General features: G+C 37.0%; 3 protein-coding genes across 7 annotated transcripts; 2 read left to right on the forward strand and 1 right to left on the reverse strand.

Annotated features, from left to right (window-relative positions):
• Nucleotides 1-2,824: 2,824 nt before the first annotated feature.
• LOC140763521 (uncharacterized) lies at nucleotides 2,825-8,107 on the forward strand. Of its 5 annotated transcripts, none has more exons than XM_073101777.1 (6): nucleotides 2,825-2,971; nucleotides 3,786-4,955; nucleotides 5,040-5,483; nucleotides 5,758-5,783; nucleotides 6,722-7,632; nucleotides 7,767-8,107. In XM_073101777.1, exons 2-5 carry the CDS (start codon nucleotides 3,866-3,868, stop codon nucleotides 7,457-7,459), a joined length of 2,298 nt encoding a protein of 765 aa, XP_072957878.1. In that variant the 5' UTR covers nucleotides 2,825-2,971; nucleotides 3,786-3,865; the 3' UTR covers nucleotides 7,460-7,632; nucleotides 7,767-8,107. The 5 variants fall into 5 exon arrangements, with proteins under 5 accessions (XP_072957878.1, XP_072957846.1, XP_072957861.1 ...); XM_073101754.1 differs by adding an exon at nucleotides 3,141-3,247 and having other exon boundaries at nucleotides 2,836-2,971; nucleotides 3,786-5,483; XM_073101769.1 differs by adding an exon at nucleotides 3,141-3,247 and having other exon boundaries at nucleotides 2,836-2,971; nucleotides 3,789-5,483.
• Nucleotides 8,108-11,205: 3,098 nt separating this feature from the next.
• Nucleotides 11,206-13,968, forward strand: LOC140763556 (mannan endo-1,4-beta-mannosidase 1). The gene is made up of 5 exons (XM_073101804.1): nucleotides 11,206-11,646; nucleotides 11,732-11,926; nucleotides 12,628-12,750; nucleotides 13,028-13,227; nucleotides 13,299-13,968. Exons 1-5 carry the CDS (start codon nucleotides 11,326-11,328, stop codon nucleotides 13,744-13,746), a joined length of 1,287 nt encoding a protein of 428 aa, XP_072957905.1. The 5' UTR covers nucleotides 11,206-11,325; the 3' UTR covers nucleotides 13,747-13,968.
• A 127-nt stretch (nucleotides 13,969-14,095) lies between these two features.
• On the reverse strand, nucleotides 14,096-19,388 carry LOC140763548 (glucose-1-phosphate adenylyltransferase large subunit 1-like). Its single transcript, XM_073101792.1, has 15 exons — nucleotides 18,881-19,388; nucleotides 18,531-18,653; nucleotides 17,511-17,681; nucleotides 17,191-17,283; nucleotides 16,996-17,079; nucleotides 16,854-16,909; nucleotides 16,148-16,241; nucleotides 15,943-16,055; nucleotides 15,806-15,878; nucleotides 15,533-15,613; nucleotides 15,301-15,387; nucleotides 15,125-15,229; nucleotides 14,776-14,882; nucleotides 14,635-14,695; nucleotides 14,096-14,561 (listed from the first exon to the last, which is right to left on the reverse strand). Exons 1-15 carry the CDS (start codon nucleotides 19,100-19,102, stop codon nucleotides 14,460-14,462), a joined length of 1,572 nt encoding a protein of 523 aa, XP_072957893.1. The 5' UTR covers nucleotides 19,103-19,388; the 3' UTR covers nucleotides 14,096-14,459.
• Nucleotides 19,389-21,575: the final 2,187 nt, after the last annotated feature.

Genomic DNA, 21,575 nt, shown 5'->3' on the forward strand with positions numbered 1-21,575 from the left:
GCAGCAGTTCTCCTTCAACTTCTCAGAGAAGAGCAAAGCTAAGGCCACAAAGAGACCAAGCAACAGCAAAGACGCAAACACTCACCCTGTCATGAGAATTCTCGAGGCGCCGTCGAAGAAGGACGTGGCAAAGCCGGAGTTCTTGAGGTACTTGCAGTATGTCAGGGAGGCCGGGACATGGGATTTGGATTCTGAGATGCCCAAGATTTATTTCAAGTAGAAACCTCATGTCGATCTTTTGTAACCTCAGATGTTGCTCATCTTGCTGTTTCTTGTATGGCTTATTCTTGCAAGTTAATTTGGATCTGAACTGATATATATTCTTTCTCTTTATCTTTAATTATCTAGTGCTGTTGATTATTACATTCATAAGACTGTGGAGTCGCAGATAATTATCAATTTGAATAAGAAAAACTCGTCATACTAATCTCCAAAGGAATCATCAATCACACCAATCACAATGACATAAAGCCAATTAACAAAGGAAATGGAACTATAACAACCACTTGGGGGGAGCATTAACATCTCCTTTTGCTCCTTCCACCGCTTTTATTTATTCCATCCCTCTCATTATCTCAATGATCCTTGCTTTGGAGGATATCTACTTGTGGGGATAAAGAGGGATGCAAGTTGGCACGTCAGAATCATATATATAATACATAATGCACTTTCTCCATTTGATTCAGAAACCAATTTGTTTCAACTAATTTAGCAACTAATTGCAGGCTGGAATCACCCAAATGGAGAAAATTACGCTAATTTGAGCGGAGTCTCTATTGGCTTTCTCATGCCATGGCAAATTAAACAGAGAAACAATCCATTTCTTACAATTACGTCCATCACTAAGGGCTAAACTATCAAATATACAGCAGCATTATTGCACATACTAGTGAAGCAGGCCCTAACGAAGAGAAACATAAATATAGACGTCATTAGGGCTGTCAAAATAATTGAGCAATTGGCGTGAATTAAGATTATTTTAATTCAAGTTTGATAACAAAGTCAGGCCGGAAATGGGTCGATCAGAGCTCTGCTTGTACTTTTGAACTATTGATAGAGGATAGACATCATTTTAGGCCTTAATTGCTGGCAGAATTTAATGTTATCCTAATTTTTTATTCTAGTTTTAGAGGATAGATATCTTTATTCGTGTTTTTTTTTTTTTTGTGTGGTTATAATATTAGAATAGAGGATGTAATAATTATAAATAAAGAGGATTTTGGTTGTTGAAATATGAATAAAGGAGGGTAGATTGAGATCAAGAATCAAAATGACCTTCTTATGCTTTTCAGAAAGGTTTTAGCCCCCTTTTACTTATTATGAAATAAAAAATATATTTATTTTTTTCTCTCTTTCTTCTCTTTTTTATCTAATATTTTTATATTTAATAATTATTAGTTTTAATTTAAAAATAAATCACTTCAATGAACTATAATTACAATCACTCTCATTTTTTTTGTCTTTATCTCTTATCTCCTCATTTTAAAAAGTATTTTTAGTTATTTAATACATTATTATTTTAAAGCATCGTGTGTAATTAGTACGCACTATATTAATATATAGCTAAACCGTGAAATAGCTTATATTAATATAAATTCTCTTATGCTATCATAATAAATTAAAACAACTACACTATTATTAGCCTTATCCTACAAGATTCATTAGAATAACTAAGCTAATGTTCTTTTCTTTTAGAGATATTTTAGTAATTATTTTTAAAAAAAAATCTGTCCCTTTTCTCTTAAAATAATAATATGCCCGCAAACACTATACAAAATTTTTAGAAGTGGAATAATATTGCTCACTAATAAAAAAAGAGTCCTTTTTTTTTAAATTTAGGATTATAAAATAGGTATAAGAAATATCGTTAGGAGCTTTAATCAACTTTTCACTAGTGCTAAATTGGGATGGTATTTAGTTATATAAGCCAATGAATAAAGGATCCATAATCTACGGAGTCTATCCGGCAATTGCAAAGATTTAAAAATTTAGAAAAATCTATAAATCATATCCTATATTTTATATGTCTTATAATTCACTCATGATTTTTGAAACTCAGACCTCTAATTTTTTTTCTTATAATTTTTGTTTAGCACATTTTATTAATTTAAATAGTACCAACACAAAAATATTTTATTATAATATATAAAATAATTTATAAATATCTAAATTACTCGTTCCTTTTTAGATAAGAATGAAAAAAAAATAGTGGTGAGAATATTTTAAATTTGATCAATATCAGTTAGTTAAAATAACGTTAGGATATTAAATAAGAATCATAGAGAAAAATAAAGGATAGAAGAAATATAAATTATAAAATAGATAAAATATAAAATGTAATTTATAAAAAAATCCTATAAATTAAAAGTATTTTATTAAATACATTCGGGACAAACCCTCACCGAGTACCAATAGTTTTTAATGATTACTACGACTGTTTAAGTCAAACAATAATTGGAATTAATTAGGTGAAAATTTAATTATAGTTAAAGATGCTCGCGACTTGAGCAAAGATATGATCCACATGTAAAACTGCGGTCAAAAAGAGAGGAAGAAAAAGGAAAAAGAAAAAGAAAGGGTCAGGTTAACGGCACGAAGACAAGTCACCGTTATAAGATATTTCGCCATCCCTCCTTTACTAAATTCACTTTAATGCCACCTCCTCTTATCTCCCCTCCCGAGATACTCGCGAAAAGCATTATAATATTCTCGCGCCTTGTCTCGACCCGATTACGTGGCGGAGAGTAGGCCAACGTTAGCTTCGCTTTTTCTTCGATATTTATCACCGATAAGATAAAAATTTCCAACTCGCGAATATTAATACCCCAAATCCTCTGGCTTCGGAATGGCCTCGTCGTCTCCCATAAAGAGGAGAGATAAAGAAAGGGAGAGAGAGAGAATTCTAAGCCGCTTAGTTGTTCCCCGTTCGATTTCTTCGCTTTGGAGCGGAATCTGATGGAGTTTGGAACAAGTGAGTTGTGGATTACTTTGATTCTTTATTGCTGTTGTTATTGTCGTTGTTTTACCAATATTTGCTTCTTCTTCTTCTTCTTCTTCTTCTTCTTCTTCTTCTTCTTCTTCTTTTTTCCTTCTGATTTGGTTTGGTCGAAGGAATAAATTGGATATATTTGCCTGTTTAGGGTGTTAGGTTTCTTTACTATGAAAAAGGTCTCTCTTTGGATTTCTTGCAATGGTTGCCCATTCTTGTGCCTTCGGCTGTGGTGGGTCTCGGTCTCGGTTAGTTTCGGTACTGATTAGTTCCTTTCTCTTATCTTGTTTATGATTGATTATGTTAGAGAATAGAAATAAGGAGCCTTTCGAGTTTGGGTAGGTAGTAAAAGAGCCATGGAATTGGCAATATACCTATCCTTAAAGTAGTCATTGACATTATTACTTTTCCATACTTGTGTCTTTTTCAGTAACTCTGAACATCTTTAGTGGACATTATTATGTGGTATCATACTTTGAATCTGCTCACATGTTACAGACTTACAATAATTTGAATAATTATTATTATTATGAGCTTTCTTGGGAATCCAGAAAGCGAGCAATTTACTAGGAGCAGTTGAATAAATCTTTCCTTTTTGTAGATTTATTTCTTCTTTATTGCACAAAGTGAATTGCACCAAGTTCAGGTTAGATCAGATGCCTTATCACGGCAGAAGCCACTTTTTGTTGAACTTAAATAGCTGATTTCTTGCTTTCTGTCATAAATTGATTGTAAAATATCTAAGCACACTTTACAGTCATCACATTAACACTAGAATTGATCTTTTTCACTACAGCAGAAGCTGTGCAGCCAAAGACAAACCACCGGTGAGTGCAGAAAAGAATCATTTGCGATGTGTATTTTTTAAATCTAATCATGTCAGAGTATGCTGCACATAAATATGGCAGTAGGGAAGATTTACATTTTGTAATGGACAAAAATATTGATGGACAACGATGTGATCAATACCAGTCACTGTGGGTGACACGTTGGACAGGAGGAAGCAGCAATTCAATTTCTCAGAGTTGTAAAAACTGTTGTGTTTCTGATGAAAGCGACCAAAAGGAATATGCAAAAGAAGAAGTACTTTTTCCAATTAAAAGTTTGGAAACTAGAGTTGCCAGAAGATCAGAAAAATATGCCGATTATAGGAGGTCTTCCTCAAACAATGTCATGGGGTGTGATTCTAATTGCTTGGATATAAAATATGATGTTCACCAACTAGCTGAAACAGAGGAAGTCGAAAAGGATAAATGTATGTTTCTTAACAACTTTCTCATACACAAAGATGTCAACATGTCTAGTCCTAAAGTATCAAATACATTATCTGTTCATAAGCTTTCAGACTCTGCTGTAGATTGGGAAGATATAAATGCTCATCACTTTTTGACTTCAGACAACCCGGACACAGAGTGGGATCACTTTCCTATGTTTGACATCAATCGGAAAATAGAAGGTATATTAAATCCAAAACGGAGGTCTGAATTTGGAAATCCTTCTGGAAGATTTTCTGAGCCACCAAAGTCACTGAATGAAACCATGTCTTCTTCACATGTAATGGCACTTTCATCAAAAGAGCATCAATTTCGAGCCCGAAGGATGAGACACTATGTTGATAAAAGGATGGAGCCTTATAGATCTAGTGAAGGTCTTCTTCCTTGCCAAGATGATCTTGAAGGATTCGATTCTCAGATAAAAGTTCACAGACTTAAAGGCCATGGACAAAATACAATGTCTTGTTCTTGTAGTGAGGACGGAAATATTTCATCAAACTCTCAGTGCCTAGTAGAAGAACACTCTCTAAGAACTAATTTCACTGGCTTGAAACAATATAATAGATATGGCCACGGCAAGTTTATGTTTTCAGAAGTGAAAAGTGACAGCAAAGTTATTGGAAAGAGTTCTAGCACTCCGTGGTCAAGAACAAATGGTGGATCGAACAAGGTACCCAGACTCCCTAGTTCAGGTGAACTTCCACTCCCTCTTTCTTCTCATGGTAGAGAGCTACCAAATGATTCTGGCAAGGAACATGATCTTGAAATTTCTCCAGGCACAAGCAGATTTAATGATGCCAAACAGTCCCATCAATCACTGCAGAAAATGCCTTATTGCCATATTCATGATGTACAGTCTCAGAGGGTGAATTCTGTGCAAAATGTTAGAGGAGTATCACATAGATTCTCTCATGCAACTGAATATCATTTGGCAGAAAAAAGTGTGGCCAAGGCAGTGACTCATAAAAAGCAGTTGATAGATTCAAAGAATAATACTAGAGTCAAAAGGCCTGCCTTGTTTGAAATGCTTACTTTACCTGCAGTACAACATGACAGGAAATTTCAAGATTCACGGTCGCCTCGAAAATCAAAGAGTGGTCAAGTTTATGAGGATAGTGGAATTGGCATCGATAGTAATATAGAGGAATCACAAAATGAGTTATCGGGTAAAACTGATACATTGTATATTGATATTCTCCAGGCACCGAGCTCCTCTGCAGGTATGATTTAATCACAGCTCTTTAGTCTTTTCGAAGCGTAGTTAATAATAAACTCTGTATAACAAAATGGCGAGATGGATTCCTGGTTATGCTTGCTTGAACACTTGAAAAGCATATATAGACAGAGCAGTAATGGAATAAGTGTTGTGCACTGACACTGCTACAATGGAACAAGTGTTATGTCAGTGTAGATATATTTTCTTTACCACATTTTATTTATTTATAGCAGGAATTTCTCTTCCCTAATTTTTCTTTTTTTGATCATGCTTTACAGGTGTAGCTTCCTCTGGAGCAAAAAAGGTATAAACATTCCATATTTTCTCTAATGCCTCAGCTTAATAAGCTACAGTTGCAGACTGTATGCTGATTTGACCATGTCTGCAACTTTTTGACCTTCATGCTTGAATATCAACTGTAACTGTTCCTAGGAGTAAAACAATTGAACTTTATACAAGGATTATTTTGGCAATTAGACCTTTTCATTGCATATAACAACTAGTCATTGTTCGAAATACTCTATATGGTACAAGGGAATTAACCTTCATGTACTCTTAACTTAGTCGTTCCTATAGATGAAGACAATTCTCTCGGTCAAACTTTCTCATGTTTCTTGCTCGTCTAGACTATTTCCTTATCCAGGAAATGAGGGAAGTCCTGAGATAGGTCGCTCCATATCTGCCTGTCTAAATTGCAAATAAGAATTAGATCGCTTTACTTGCCAATTGACCTAGATTTTATGGTAAGGCTGTCTATTTTCTCTCTCTCTCTCTCTCTTTTTTAAATGTATTATGAACTTGACACCAATTTCTATAGGTTTATGTAGGTTAACAGTCACTTATAAAAATCTCTGTCCTGTTGGTGCCATCTCATCTTTGAGTTGTGCTCTATACAACCTATATTACTGGGAAAAGGCTAGAGTGATTATGTTAATCTGCGGAAAAGCTACCAAAGATATTTTGTTTCATAATATTTACTGCCCTTCAGAATATAAACAACATTTAAGTTTCAGTTTGGATAATTGATACAATATCTTGTCCATTTAATTGCAAAATTTTTCATCTTTGGAACTTTTTCTCTTGGAGATAGTCCATATATTTTGCCAACTGAGTAGACCAGCGAACCTGTTTTTAATTATTTCTGGAATAGATAATATAGGATATGCATGAAATAAGATGTGCTTTTATATATGAGAAGGGAAAGTTTGACGCAGCAAATTGTCTTAACTATGAATTATGCAGGGTGTCATGTTCCCAAACATGATCTACTGCGAATCTGCTGCAACATCACCAATTACACAAATGATAAGCAGAGATGATGAAACTGAGTTACTTGGTATAAACTTACAGCATGCCAAATCTTCAGATAAAGTAGTCTCTGCAAGTAAGAGAGAACCAAGTATTTCTAGAACACTGAGTCTGGCTGGAGATCATATTTTTAAGAATCAAGAAAATTCAAGCTCAAGTGTACCAACGGAAGCCCCAGAATGCCTAGAGCAAAGCAGTAGATGGCTTAAACGTCTTGGACATAACCTTTCAGATTCTCTTGCCATTGGGGCCAAGAGACTGAAAGTTGGATGTGGTCCATCAACTGGAGAATTATTAGGTAGCGTAATTAATTACAACAGGTCCAACTCTGAATTGATGAAATATATTAAAGAGCAGAAACGACCCGATAAGATGACCGAGTTGCCAAATGATTGTGCGGGTTTTTCTGGGGTATCAGTAAAGAGTATGCAGTCTTGGATTGGGAGATGGTGCCATTGTGACAATCCTAAAGAAGCTCGAGATCAGGCAAATGCACCAACTACATTGCTTTCTGATCCAGAAAAATCAAATATGGTTCCTGAAAATCTTGAAGGAAGGCATTTTCCGAGCATTGCAGCTATGGCAATGATGGGGAAAGCTATGAATAAGTTCCGGCCATGTGAATTCCAAAGAAGAGGTACTTCTGTGGTCTGGAATACCGAGGCCGTCTGAGAAGGATACAAGGGCTCTGTTTCATAATATTGAAGACAACTAATTTTCATATTATTGTCCATCGGCAAGAGATGAAACCAGAAACTGACTCTGCTTTGGAGCAGTTACGTTTTTTGTCTGATCGTGTAGGGCATTATTTATACAATGCAACAAAACGTTTTAATAATACGTAGGTACGTTATTCGGACACTATCCTTAGTTTTATCATTTCATTCTTACTCTCATTTATCCGACATTATCATTCTACAAACGGATACGTACTTTTGAAGTCACATAACCCCTTTTCGGTCCTTTGACTTTGTTACAGGATTCTTTGGTTTTATGCTCAACTTCAGTAGCCATGCCAAAGATTTCAAATATTGGAGTGAACATTATTCTTCGGTTTTATCCTCGCCAGTTCACGCTTCAATTTTGAAACGTTTGACTTCAAATATGCATCAAGGTCTCCCACAATGGCGTTGATTGGGCGGGCTTCTGTCCCGTGATCATTGCTTTCTTGACCTCATTGCCCCTTGTGGCCCTCCAAGAAAGTGCTCTTCTGCAAATTTATCTGTTCAAATTCGTCCGTACTAAGGTTCGTTTAACCTACAAGAAAAGTGGACAGATAAGATTCGATCTATATTTATTTTATTCAAAATTTTAATTTAAGATATTTTATCATACTGTTGTAGTACGATCATCTTTAAGATAGGATGCAATCTTCAAATGGGACGCAAGCAATAAGCCATTACAAATTTAATCCGCTGCATTATCAATGATGATGGCCCAACTGAAGACTCCTACTTCAATAAAGAATATACAATTTTCACCCTCGTGACTAAGTAAAATATTGGCGAACGCTTCACTCTCTGACCCATCTTAACTTGACAAGACCAAGATAATAATTATTGAACGGGAGCTTAGATCTACAATTCCCACATCTCTACGCTAGGTTATGCTTTACTCGTTAATCTCGCAGAGGTCGAGCGATTAATTTGTATTAAGTGACTACCCAATGGATTTGCCGACTTAAACATGATACAACCTAGTAATTAGTGCCATGCCAACTTTAGTTTAGACATCCGCCGTGATTTGCTCTTCTAATTCGTCAAACTCCGCGTTTGGTGCCGCAAAGCTCCGTGGCATACTGCCATCCAAATATCCAATCCATAATAAATCTCGGGAGTTAATTATTATATAATTGTCGCTGCATTTTTTACAGTCATTATAATTAATGTTTAATAAAATATTTCTAATAATAAACTATTATTTAACTTTATAAACATATACAAAGTATGATATATTTATCAATAATTTTTTATCTCATATATACAATAAGATATATTCAGTTGTACTATTATATTGGGTATAATAATAGATAGCTTTTTTTAATTATTTTTAATAATTTATGTGAGGATAAAATAGTAATTTAGATCTAAATTATACTTTAATTGTGATTAATTAACTTTAACTAATAGAATGGTATCTTAAAAGTGGCTAATAATTTTAATAATTATTATGATATTTTAAAGGATACAGTGACGATTACAATATTTTAAAAGTTTTCGTGGCAATTATGTAGGAGTCTCTTCTTCTTTTTCTACTTTCACCTTTGCACGTAACGATCCGACCGCATCTTGGGACTACGGTGGCCTCGGTCGGTGGGGACCCACTTGCCAACCGCCAGGTCCGGACAGAAATAGAAGCAGCATGCATGTGGGGCCCGGAAAAAGTAAGTGTGGGCCGATTCGAGGTTCGGTTGCTTTGCTCAGCGTGTCAAGCAGTCGGCAGATCACCTGTGCCTGGTAATGTCCTGTTCGGCAGACCGTGGCCCACCGATCGCATGGGCGTGGAAGGCATTTAAGCCACGACTCTCTCTCCCTCTAGATATAAAAGTACTTAGATTCTACCGAGTTTTTAGTTGCTTAATCTAGACTTTAAATCATATGCATCATCGAATAATTATTCTGAACCAAACGTCACCGAGACTTACTTCAAATTATTGCGCGACCGAACTGTTCATCCAAACTAATGGTCATATCGAATCATCAATTGAATCAATTCGAACCACTAAATAATTAAATAATTTTTTTATAATTATTTAGAATTTGAGTTGAATCATGTTGGTTGGTTGGTTGGTTTGGGAGGTTAATTAGCTATTATGCTTAGGTGTAGGTATAAGTGCCACGTGCCCGGGTGTAACCAAATCGTCAAGTTAAGTTATAGTTGATTAGAACACGTTTTTAATTTCATAATTGCTTTTTAGACATTATATTTGTGAATTATTATCGTGCTAATTGCTCTTGCAGTGCTGTAGGAGTAGGACTTACCATTGCGTGTGTGTCTGGATACAATGTTGGAGGGGTTGTACGGCCTCGAACATACTAACGTGGATTAGTTATTAGCCTTCGTTGTTCGTCATCCCATCTCTATCCGCCATGTCCATGTGCCCTCACATGCACAACATGTAGATTATATCCCTTCTATTTATTTCCTTTCAATAATGACAGAAAGTATTGGTTCGTAATGCACTCAAGATATATTTGTTAGGTTTTATATATATTTTTTTTCACTTGGTTTAATTATTTTTTGTCTGCCTTAATTTTGGAGTTGGAATTGCAATAAATGCTGCTAGCTCTATTGCCATATTGAGATAATTAGTTAATTCTTCATATATCTCTGCTAAAACTCAAACGACACTTATATTCAAAGACTTACTTTTTAACACTTTTATTACACAAAAAATAACTATAAAACGTAGATAAAGTAATCGAAGCTATGGCTTGCAAGTCCACCTTTGCAGACAAGTAGGGAGTGGGGTAAAACTCCATCACCTTTATTAATGCAATAAAGTTGGGTAGATAGCTAGATTTGTGTCGGAATCAAGGCATAGATCGCATAGAAGCAAGCAATGAGGAACAAATAAATTGCTACCTTTGCTTTATTTGGATCGTCCTGACTTCTTTGACGCTGGAGAAGTGGGGGAAGATCCCGTGACCAGCTTAATTACTTAATGTGTTTGGTTGGCTCTATCAATCATGACATCTCTCATCTCTCAAAAAGTGGCAAACTTGCAATCCCTCTCTCTATGTTCTAATCACTTTGGGTCGCTCAATCAACCAAACCTGGTAAAAATTTGGGTCTCTTTGACTAAATTATAATGGTTTAATCTACATGTTCTTTTTTTAACTTAAAGTTATTTAAGCCCTTTTATCATTCACCTTGATGTGTAGGGAAATGTAGTGATACAAAATAGAGTTAAGAGATCAAAGTGATCTTAATCCAAAATACAAGAGAGACAAAATATCTTTATATTCTTTTGATCTAAAATATTATTATGCTTCTCAAAAGAATAGAAATGTATAAATAACTTCAAAGAATAGGAGAGTATATAACTTTCATCTTTTCATTATTTTTTAAATATATATAACGCTGTATTTTTTAAGCGAAATAATTTTTTTTTTTATGATATCTCGATTATACTGATTTTAAAATTAAATATATATATATATATATATATATATATTACGTACAACATATGCCTGGTAACCATCTGAAGACTGCTCCAGTGACTGTTGCTTTGCCACAGAAGAGCAACATCAAACTGGGAAGAAATGGTGTTATTTATGATGCACTGTAATCATAAAGCCACTGTTTAATTATTTTCATGGAGGTTTACTGCTGGGTCACATGCACTACATCAGGTGTAAGTGTAGTTAAAGCCGACGAACACTCTTCTTAAAAGGCAGGGCTCATCTCAGGTTCTTACAAGAAGAGGAGATAATATGCAGCTATTTATACCTCCAAATTTCTCCTGATCTTTGCATTCCTTCTCTCACATCTCCATCTTTCTCAGAGTGAGGAGAAGAGGAGGACAGGAGAGAGGGATGTGGAGGATGAGGCTTCTAGCATCTCTTTTTCTCCTGTTCCTTAGCCTCAGCCTCAATGGAGTGGATGCAAGAGGTGGGTTTATCAAGACCAGAGGGCTACACTTTGTGCTCAACGGCAAGCCATTTTATGCCGATGGGTTCAATGCGTACTGGCTTATGACCCTGGCCTCAGACCCATCTCAGAGAGGCAAGGTCTCTTTTGCCCTGAGGCAGGCCTCACGTCACAGCCTCTCTGTGGCCAGGACTTGGGCTTTCAGTGATGGGGGCAGCACACCATTGCAGTACTCCCCAGGCTCCTACAATGAACAGATGTTCAAGGTATCAGGCACCCATTTCTTGATTTTTTTTTTCTTCCTTTTGTGGGTACTTTTAAGATTTATTTGCCTGTTCGTCCTTGTTTTAGGGGTTGGATTTTGTTGTATCTGAGGCCAGGAAGTATAGAATCAGGCTCATATTGAGCTTGGTGAACGAATATGATAGCTTTGGAGGGAAGAAGCAGTATGTGCAATGGGCTAGGGATCAAGGGCAGTCCATTAGATCTGATGATGAGTTCTTCACAAACCCTGTTGTTAAAGGCTACTACAAGAACCATGTCAAGGTATAAAGAAGAATAAGTGGCCTAAATCCCAAACTTTAACTGCGATTTCTGTTTTAGATGTATGTTGATCCTTTGATGTGCCTTATTCTTATATAAATTTGCTCACAGCTGAATCTATTTTGATTTTTGACATGTAGATGGAAGATCTACTTCATTGTTTTTTTTTCTTCTAATGACCAACTGATTAATTAACAGTTTTTTTTTGAAAGATCTGTAGCCTTGCCGTAAATTGCGGTATTAAAGAAATGACCCAAAATGGGGGTTGTGTACAAGGATGTAGATAATAGATCAACAGGAAGAACTGTCTAATGATTCCCTTTATATTGTTATAGTACAAGTAGTTGGATATGTTTTGTCTGGATGTGGACTTTGTTGATGGAGAGGTTGGACTTCTGCAATGGAACTATTTGAACTACTTTTCTCCGCACCAATCCACAAACGCCATGATCTTATAACTTATTAGTTCCCACGTTTGTATACATGTGATAGTAGGTAATAAATTAGGATCCTCCCACCTTAATTATATGTTTTATTGATTGCTTTTCAAGGGCTTGAGCTATATAAGTTAGTTACATTGCTAATAATCAGCCTCTGTCTTCTTTACAATTTTCGGATTCCTTTTCTTGAATCTAAGTCTTTTACATTTCGCCAAATGTAATTATCACTTTGTGAGCTCAAAATGCTTCATTCTTTTTGTGAAGACTGTGCTTACAAGAATCAACACCATCACTGGAGTTGCCTATAAGGATGACCCGGCAGTCCTTGCATGGGAGCTTATGAATGAGCCCAGATGCCAATCGGATTTGTCCGGAAGGACCATCCAGGTTAGAAAACTACAATTCTTTTCGTTAATTTCCATTAACTTCTTAACTTTATCTTCTAGACCTTCATTTATAGTGCCATTCTTACACTATCGTCTATAACACTCCATAACATAGTATCTTTTTATCATTTGACATTACTCTTAAGAGAACAAAGTCTGAAAGACACTTGGATGGCCAAAACCAGTGGAAGTTCTTGTTAGATTTTCTTTTCCTAATCTATGTGATGCATGGTGCCGACCTTTAAGTCGTTCTTCTTCTATTCCTTTCCCTTTTCTAGGCATGGATCACAGAGATGGCATCATATGTGAAATCTATAGACAGCAATCACTTACTGGAGGCAGGTTTAGAGGGATTTTATGGGCTATACTCGCCTCAGAACAAAGTCAATCCAGGAATCCAAATAGGAACTGACTTCATAGCAAACAACCAGATTCCCGGCATCGATTTTGCTACTCTACATTCTTACCCTGACCAATGGTAAGATCATCGTCCCTTATGTTCATTTAGTATGACCAATTCATATCTCTGAGTTGTATTCCATGGAGCAGGTTGTCCAACTCCAATGATCAGACCCAGCTTGCCTTCTTGGCAAACTGGCTCGATGTACACTTCCGAGATTCACAAAGAATCCTCAGAAAGCCTCTGCTCATAACCGAGTTCGGAAAATCCTGGAAAGATCCTGGCTTCAGTAACAGCAAGAGGGATGCATTGTTCAATGCTGTGTACTCTAAGATATACCAGTCCGCTAGAAATGGCGGTGCAAGCGCTGGCGGTCTTTTCTGGCAGCTCCTCGTGCAAGGAATGGACTCGTATAGGGATGGATATGAAATCATCTTAGGCGAGACACCTTCCACGACTGCTCTGATCACCTTTCAGTGTAAGAGGCTGCATTACCTTAGCAAGTTGTACGCAAGAACTCGGGACGTGGAGAAGTTGAAAAAGGCACAAGCCATGAGGATGAAGAAATCAAACAAGGGTGACGAATTAAAGAACTAAACCTACATGGTAGTTTACAAAGCAGGCCAATTCAAAATACATCTATAAGTGTTTACTAGTTTCAAATGAATTTTAAAGTTTGGTGTCTCTTTGAGATGATTTTCCTTCATCCGGGAGAGAACTTATACCACACTTTGTTGTCAAAAGGATATATCCATGTCCAATGTGCTTGTAAAGAAATATTTCTTGATGAAATGAAGCACACTCTTTTAGAAATAAAAAGTAACGGAATTTATAAGCATCCATGACCATCGTGAATGTTACCTTTCTGGAATTTTGTTCCTATTTGGGTGTACCAGAATTAATAGCTCAAGAAAATAGAGATCTGCTTCATTGTGTAGAAGGCACAGAGATAAGACCATTATGGCGTTCATATATTAAACAGATATAGTCTATACGACAATTTCCACAATAGTTCCAAGCTAAACATATTTACAGGATGGAATAACTTATTTGATACCTACAAGCCTCACAACTTGCAATGCAAAGGGAAGTCCTAGTTTACATACATGGATATTGCTGCCTAGTGCAGCTTATGACTTGGATATATCAACGAAATATGACTAAGCTTTAGTACTCCATCTTTACAGCATGAGGATAGCACCCTGGCCACCTTCTTTTAGAGCTCATTCTTGCCTCAAAGTGGTGAAAACCATGTCTGGCTTTCCAAGTTCATTTCCAGTTGAATAATAGCAATCAAGAGGCATACTGTCCTATATGATAGTTCCATCTTTAATGGTTGTGTTCTTCAGTAATATTGTTATCCCCGAACGTATGTAAAATCCTTCACTTGGACGATCAGCTTCTTGAACACCCTATTACAAGAATGAGCATGAGTATAGATAAACATACCATTGGATAGGTATAGATCAACAGCAAGTAGCTTACATCTTTGTTTGTGATGACCACATTCTTGCCTATCCTAGCATTCATGTCAATGATGCAGTTCCTAGGAACATCAAGAAAATTCTTCAGAAATCTTCCGATACTATGATGTAAATAATTAAGGAAACTTGGATTGCATCTCACCTTATCTTTGTATTCTGTCCAACACCAATGGGCACCTTGCCCTCCGCTAGAAGGAAAGCAATTTCTGCTTCAGTTTCGTAATAATCTGCACCCATCATCATGGTATCCTGCAATGTTTAGAAACCAGAGAACATTACAGTCTGATTATTATTAAAACCATTACTATTCTTATTATTATTCACTATTATTGTTGCTATCATTTCATTAGTTGTGTTTCTGCAGCAAAAGTATCTCCGTGAAATTCCCAAAGGAAACAAGCCATGCTGTCCCACAGATTTCAGCTGATTCAGCATCATTTAATTGACAAAGGATGATAACCGCACAGTGGAGTTTAAATTTAGATATGCACCTCGAGCTCAGCACCATAATCTAAACGCGATCGTACTCCGACTATAGAATGTTTAACACCACATTCACGCAGGAAGCATCCATGAGAAATAATTGCATCCAAAATCTGCACATATAAATCTAATTATGAGATGACCATACTAGGAAGAGGAAGAAAATGTCGTGTAGAAAACATACTCGACACTGCTCTATTTTGGTTGGTGGTAGAAATCGAGGTGATGTGAAGAACGGCCTTTTTGGGTCGTAGAACTGGAATTTTGGATGCTGTAAAAGTACAAAGATTCGAAGAGATAAGTAACAAAAATGTCTCACGTGCACTCTTGTAACAACTGAAATTTACATGGCTCGCAATGTTCTAAATGCAAAAGAGATATATTAGGCAGGCATATTGTCATCTTAATAAGGGAACCTGATCTGTGAGTGACAAGTTAGCATCAAAAAATGATCTGATTGTTCCGATATCCTCCCAGTAATCATTGAACAAATATGCCTGCAAGAATATAAAGATCCAATAAATAATCATCTATCACTGCATTTGGTAGAAGATAAATCCATGTCTCACTTGGATATTTCTTTTAATATCACACATTATAGGATGAAAATAATGACCATCTTCTATGCTAAGAATTGAGCAGTGGATAGATAAATTAATATATGATATATCACAAAAATGCTAGCTTACCTGGACATTATGCTCCTTTACTGCAGAAGGAAGGATCTCCGATCCAAAGTCATTTGATTTTGGATATTTCCACCTAAAAGAAACTATTAAAAATACAGATCCAGATAGAAACTTCACTCATGAATATTTGTCTTTACCTTAGAAGCTTTAAGAGAACATCTCTTTTGAAGACATAAACTCCCATTGATGCAATGTAGGGATATTTGAGAGCATCTTGACGAGATAATCTGAGAAAAGTAGTATCCACTTTCTGCAGTAAACAGAACAGTTCTCTTTAGGGTATTTATGTGGTAAGATGGTAATTAGTCTCCAATGAAAAGTAGATAGAGAGATATTTCTAACCATAGCCTCCAAATCAGCACCCTTGGGCTTCTCAGAGAAATGGACAATACGGCCAGACTTGTCAATCTTCATTAATCCATAATCAGATGCACGGCTTTCAAACAATAAAGAGCTAACTTAGTGGAAGATTATTAAACAAACAAAATTTATTGTTCACGATAAACCAGAAAACTGAGAGCTTTTAATAATGCCAAGAGACAGATAAAATCCTAAAATAGGTAGAAAGGGATTCAACAACATTTTTTGGTTAAAACATGGTGAGTTTTCAGGTTTAGCACAAAAGCAGCAGAGACAAGTCAAAAATTCCTAGTTGTCAAGACTCAACTGGATAGTTACATAAGTAAGAAAGCAAGTGCCACAAATGAACAAATTAGGAAACTCAAACTTAGTAAATCTTAAAAGACAATTGAATCACCTAAGAAGACAACTCTCATGATAATTGATATTGTGACCTTTGGGGCAACACATGTATATTCAATGACTATCAGTTCTGCAATGTAGAATCTATAACCATTAGCCTATATTTACAGGGTTATTCTTTATACAGTAATTAGAATATTCAATATTATGAATAATAAGCAATCATCCATGAACCATGGAGATGATCATGGTGTCAGGAGATCCGTCAGAAATAAATATGCTAAAAAATGACACCATCAGAGATCAACTGGTTGAATGTATAAGTAATAAGCTAAAGAAACCATACCTATCGCCCACAGGCACGCATGAGACCGTAATATCAGCATTTTCATCAATGTGCTTCTGTTCATTCATTGAATCACTTTAGTATGTTGCAATTTATTTCATTCAAATATTTATGGGCAAATCTGAATTTAATTATGACATGCCTGAATAAAGTCCATGTAGTCCATATGATATAGATGGTCACCAGATAAAATCAAAATGTGCTCGATGTTCTTATTCTTGTTATCCTGTATATGTAAACATCTCTCATTTGTTATAAAAACAAGGAATGAGTAACAAGAAAGCTATCTGCTTCTGCAGATATTTATGTTAGTAGAGCAGGAAATGAAGTTGTGCACCTCAAAGACCCAAGTGAATTGCCTCACAGCATCTGCTGTACCCTGGAACCAGTTCATTCCAGCTTCTCCAGGTGTTTGGGTAGCTGCCAAAACCTGTTTATTTTGTGTAAAATGAATATTAGTGTCAATAGGGATAAACAATTCATCTCTCTTACCAACTGCACAATTGGCTCCATTTTCATATATGCTATACAGAATATGTTTTAAATCAGAATCACAAATGAGGGGCAATGTTGTTATTCTTGATTTTTTGCAAAACCTTCCACTCCACACAAAAGAAATATTTAACCTAGTATTATCCAAAAGTTCAGAAGTATTACCTCAACAAATCCATCTCCAAAATTGACGCCATTCCCATTATATGTACGAGAAATGTGGCGATTCAGAGAAACTGAGTTGAATTGAGTCATGATAAAGATCTTGTTTATTCCACTGTTTATGCAATTGCTCAAGGGAATATCAATAAGCCTGTAGCATCCTCCAATAGGAACCTACATAATTCGCAACTCACTGATTGAAGATTTAAGAGTATAACCAATAGAAGATGAACAACTTTCATTATTTATAAGGCAACTATGTTGATTTGCCATCTTACTAGTTAAAATAAAGATATCACATTTTTAAGAGCTAAATAATAATTCAACACCTTAACGACTGAAGAAGTAGGTGCACTAGGACTAGGAAAAGAGTATGTCTTTCTAATACATCAGCAGAAGCAAACAAATGGGCATCATTATAGACTATTAAACAGAAAGGGCAGGAGTGAGGTGGGATAACAAAAGGCCATGTTTGAAGCAGGGAAACTCTTGTGACTTGCATAGCACATTCACAGAGAGTCATAAAAGATTCCTCGTAACGGCAATAAAGATTCCTCGTAACGGCTCAACAAAATATTCCTAGTAACGGCGCAATAAAAGATTTCTTGTAACGGCACAGGTAGTACTTTTGAAACCAACAACCAGCAATCCAACATGCCCACTAATAAAGGGAAAAACTTGGAATAAGCCAGTCTGTGCAACTCAGGGACCGGAGAAGATCACAGCAGTCCACTGAAGTCCTTTAAACAACTTATGTTTTAACTCTGAATTTATAAGAACACTTAGCAGACGCTAGTTTTGCTTTTGCATGCTAAGCAAACAAGATCCACCAAGTAGAACATTAAGCTCTTCAACCAAAAATGACCAGAAGCACCTGAAAGAATTTCTTTTTCCTAATTGAGATTGAGTATAAAGTTATATATACCAATAGAGGAGAAATAAAGCTTACATAAAACTAGAATTAGAAATCTACAATCCCAGGCATATGAAACAAGATCAGAAGCTAGATCACGGTGTTCTTACAGCGGGTGTAGCTCTTGTACTAGTAAGAGGGAAAAGCTGTTTCCCTGCTCCTCCACCCAAAATGATGGAAGCAACATTCTTGGGGTCTGCTCTTTGATTACCAAACACCGGTGCTCGAAATACCTGAAAAGGTGAAGCAGAGCCATTTAGCCCTTCCATAACCACAGCCACAGTATTATAATCAAGTAGAAGAGTGACCACAAATTAAATAACAACCAAAAGCGTACAAATCATATGGCAAAACAACAGATCAAACAAAATCTATGCACAATAATAGAAGAACAAAACACACTCATCAACCAATGCTGCAACAAAAAGGAAAGGCAATCCAAGTGATCCATCTTACTTACCATGGTCTCCTGGTCGACATCGGAAGTGAGTATATTGGATATAACTCTAGCCTTACCACCACCAACCCAACTCTTATCCCTCAAACTCTTCCTCATCTTAGTCCTGCAACCAAGTACTAATCCTTCCCCCCAAATCCCACTCTCCCCACTCCCAAGGCCCCCCCGTCTCACCTGGCTCACAAGTGCATTAGCCTTCAAAGGCACACCGCTGAGCTCCATCATAGAACAATGAGATATTTCAACCAGAGATCAAGAGTCAACAGAGGGAGGATCAACTCGAGAATGGGAAAGGAGGGTTGAGGTGGGAGAAAATGTGAGAGAAATGGCTTCGAGGGGAGGTGGGAGGAGGGGCTTATAGGAGTTTGTGAGAGAGAGGAGGAAAAGTTGTGAGTGGCGAGCGCGCTGACAAGCCGCGGTTGGCGTTATGGCATGTGAGGAGTCACGTTTTCTTCTTGGTATCCTCTCTCTCCTCTCTCTCCCCCCTCCCCCCCTTCCGTTTTAAAACTTTGCTTATGGGGTTTGTTTTTGCTTTTTAGCCCCTGTGTTTATTAACTTTATTATTTTTAGACGCAGAGATCCCAAAATTTCCACCGTCTTCTGTATAGTTCTCGGGAAGGCGGTCCCATGAATCGAGGGAAAGGCCATTTTAGTAATTCCACGATTTATTCTAACTTTTAGCAAAAAGAGTATAGTCGCGGGCAATTTAATTTGGTTGAATGATCTCACGGGCGTTACGGGATTCTGCTTTCCCCTCCGCCGGTACAACGTAAAAGAAAGTGTCCTTCTTACGTGTTGGAGCTTAATTGGAGGGATCTGAGCATTTACCGGCATCCAGCGATGGCTTTGGGCCGTGGGAATTTGATACGCACGAACATCAATCAGACGGCTGCGAGGAAGGGCTCGGGGACCGCCACCAAAACAGTAGCGACACCTGCGAGAGGGCAGGTGTACGGCGGAGATCTCGTCCACAATTCTCATTTTGAAGTAGGGCTCCCCCTGTAGGCCCACGTTGGCGAGGCAGCAGAGATCCTTGTTGCTGTCCTGACTCGTGTCTCCGGAGGCGGGTGGGCCCCATCTCGGAGCAACCGCAGTCGTACACGTGGCAAAATGTGGACCGCTGGCACGCGTTGAGGTCTCATTCCGGAGTCCCTGGCCAGAGGTGGCCCCCACCCTGCTTGACCTGGTCCCCATCTGCCACCTACTCTCGTTGGGGGGGGGGGGGGGGGGAATGCATGCATGTCATAGACTATCCATCCCATGGCCTTTGCCTTTGCCTTTGCTGTACAGTTTTTGTTGGTTTGCAACACAAAAATATCGCTCACGACAGCGGCCCAATTAGCTTACGACCGCAATGGTTTATAGACTTAAATATCGTCGTAGATATTGAGGTTAATATTTTTATAATTTTGAAGTAAATAGCTCCAGTGACCTGTGGTAACTAACTATAATTAACCGTCCACATTTATAAACTGGTTCGCAGTAAACATACATAACGAAGGTTGTCCAACCTGTAAAGTAACAGGAACAAATTAATTAGATTTTATTATGAAGCATTTCTTGATGGGAAAAAGGAGAAGAGAAAAGAATCTAAGGAACAGTCCAAACGCATTAAGACAATGTAAGATAATATTATTTTTTCTAAGTGCTTGCTAATTAAATGACGGTGTTCCTGAGGCCATCCATCAAATTGAGTCTGTTCTCACGTGGGGTGCTCGAAGAGAAACGAATGCTTCCAATCATGTAGGTGGGCTTTGGCTTTTAACTCCTTGCGAATGCGGACTACATTAATTGCTGTCAATCTACAGAGGTTTCTTTTATCCTCTAGTGTTTAGAAAATTCTTAGTGGTTTTGGCTGCTTCGTGTTAGACTTAGACAAAGGCGAAGGAAGTGAATCCACTATGAGATACGAATTCAGAGACCAATGTGCTAGATCTCCAGGGCTTTTAGAAGTAGAACATATTTTTAGCGTCCCTATCATATGTATACAATATATATTAATGATCTAAGAAGACTTTGAGGACTGAGAAGCTTATCTTGATCGAACTTATCTATCTTCATGACTCAGTATCTAACATATTTTGCTATTTCTTAGATGGTGATTTGAGGCGGCATCTAATAAGACATTTTTGGTGTTTTAGGGTAATAAAAGTAAAACATAAGGGATCTGAATCCAATCAATCGACTCCTAACTCTCTTCGGTCTGAGATTATTATTCGAACTCGGCCGGCCCGGCCCGGCCCGGCCCAGCCCAGCCTGGCCCGTTAAGCAAGTAAGAGAAAATTATGTTTCATTTTGTCTTATTTTATTTGTTTATTACACTTGATACTCTCTCTTTCATAGCAGGATGTAAACTAATCATTGGGTCTTTTAGGTCACAGGCAAACCTCAAAAGTTATATGATGAAGGGGGAGACAGTTGCAGTTTACGAATATAGTTGTTCGTATTGAACTGTTGATTAATTGTGTTACTTTGTTTAATCCTTAAAAAAAAAAATTGTAACATTTTTATTCTTACAAATTTGTAAGAGAGTTTTTCACATAAAAACTTCTCTAGTGTTCGCTTAGTTTTATTTATTGTTTACCGTTGGCATATTACTACTATTGACTAGAAAAACTATCTTTTAGTTCGATTTCAAAATTTCAATATCTGTTATAATTATCAGGAGACGAAAAGAAAGCATGTAAAAAAATTCACA

Source organism: Typha angustifolia, chromosome 1 (genome assembly GCF_048772165.1).
Source record: "Typha angustifolia cultivar Huaian chromosome 1, ASM4877216v1, whole genome shotgun sequence".
In the NCBI taxonomy this organism is placed as follows: Eukaryota; Viridiplantae; Streptophyta; class Magnoliopsida; order Poales; family Typhaceae; genus Typha; species Typha angustifolia.